The 1,680-nt window shown below is 48.5% G+C and overlaps 1 protein-coding gene across 1 annotated transcript in view; it reads right to left on the bottom strand.

Annotated features, from left to right (window-relative positions):
* The window catches only part of LOC110300160 (ankyrin-1), a 153,532-nt gene that overhangs the window by 61,017 nt on the left and 90,835 nt on the right, over window positions 1-1,680 (bottom strand). The window contains exon 2 of the mRNA XM_029480690.1: window positions 552-653. Within this exon, the coding sequence (XP_029336550.1) occupies window positions 552-653 (102 nt within the window). The remainder of the gene's footprint in view (window positions 1-551; window positions 654-1,680) is intronic.

Genomic DNA, 1,680 nt, shown 5'->3' with positions numbered 1-1,680 from the left:
CACAGAGGCAGGTATCCATTTGCATTCTGGGAGCTTGTTGCTGTTGTTGGGGATAGGACAAGCAAACCTCTACTACATTAAACTGCTAAAGGGAAGAAGGCGGGCATAGCAGGACAAACACTATGGATTCCATTTGTAGGAGAGCCCCAGGGTGGTCAAGTCCCTAGATGTTGAAGGCAGAANGTTGTTTCCTGCAAAAGTCATGCCCAGGANCCCTAAAGACTGCTGATGTGTAAAGAGATCTATACCATTGCTTCAGCATTGGTTTAGGGCTCCTCCTGAGCTCAATTTAAAAGATCGTTCCTAAGACAACAGTGGGATACACAGCCACTTCCAAGGGAGAGGCTGCAGAGTCCTGGCCTGAGCCCCGGTCCCACTGCAAGAGCAAGGTAGCCTTTCTATCAATGGGACCTAGGCTGGAAGGTTAACACACAGCAAACCTCAGCAGAAGCTCCAGAGACTTTGGGGGCACTGGAAAGAGTGCCGTGCAACAGGGCAAGCCCCAAAGCTCTCAGGACATCCAAGAGGATGCACTGTCTCCACCCACTGACCTGGTTACAGGTGTTAATGTCCACTCCATTGCGCAGGTGATCCAGAGCCTTGTCCAGGTTCCCCGAGCGTGCCGCCCGCAGAAAGCTGGTAGCAGCATCNGCCTGTGGGGGCGGAAAACAACAGGCTGTGAATGTCCCCATGTGGCATGGATCTTAGCATCCTTGTGTGCACACAACATCCCCAGTGGTGGTGTCAGCATCTGAAGGTCTAGGATGCGCAGCTGCCTTAGAGCTTGGGTTTCCCTCCCTTTGGGTACTGGTACCCGTGATTAGCCTTGCAAGGATTGAGGAGAGACCACCTTTGAGAGTGACNCCAAACCAGTTCCAGGGTCAAACACTCAGCAAGGCTGGTTTTGGCTGCTCCCAAGCTGCAGAGCCCTCCTCCATTTCCCCTCCACCCCTCACTGCCCCTACTGTTATTAGGTATCGAACCTAGATCCTCACACATGCTNGGCACGGACTCTACCATCTGAACTACAGCCCCAGCATCCCACCCCCACTTTTTTTTTTTAAATTTTGAGACAGAGTCTCACTAAATTTCNCAGCCTGGCCTCAAACTCTCTGGAGCCCAGAGAACCTTTAATCTAATACCCGGAACCTCTAATTTTCCTGTCTCAGTCCCCCCACGTCACTGGAACTGCAGGCCCATACCTCCAGGCCTGGCCTGTTTGTGTTCTTGCTGGGGATTAGGATATCATACAGGCTCTGGTCCCGAAGAGTCAGCAACACAGACACACAAGCCAGCGTGAGCTTCACGTTTTTAGAAATAAGCGCATGCAGATATTATTCTCCAGCTACAACCCTAAGTGGCAGGTCCCNCTGTGGTCTCCACTTTACAGGAGAAGTCGCCAGAGAGTGGAGAGCTGAGGAGACTGTGTAAGGTCATGCTTGAGGTAAGACATACAGCTGGACTCCAAAGTAGGTAACACGGCTTTGAAATCTTAGGTTCCTTTTTAATTTATTTTTATTTTTGTAATAAGGAATCATTTTTAATTAATGATTTATTACTTCCAGATTAGGTTTTTTTTTTTTAAAAAAATATTTATTTATCTATATTTTTTTGAGTATTTTGTTTAGGTATATGTAAATGGAACTAGAGTCACAGACAGTTGTAAGCTGCCACGTGGGT

The sequence above is a fragment of the Mus caroli genome, chromosome 8 (assembly GCF_900094665.2).
Source record: "Mus caroli chromosome 8, CAROLI_EIJ_v1.1, whole genome shotgun sequence".
NCBI classification, from domain to species: Eukaryota; Metazoa; Chordata; class Mammalia; order Rodentia; family Muridae; genus Mus; species Mus caroli.
Note: the sequence above shows the minus strand (reverse complement) of the source record. Positions and strands in the feature narration are given on the sequence as shown.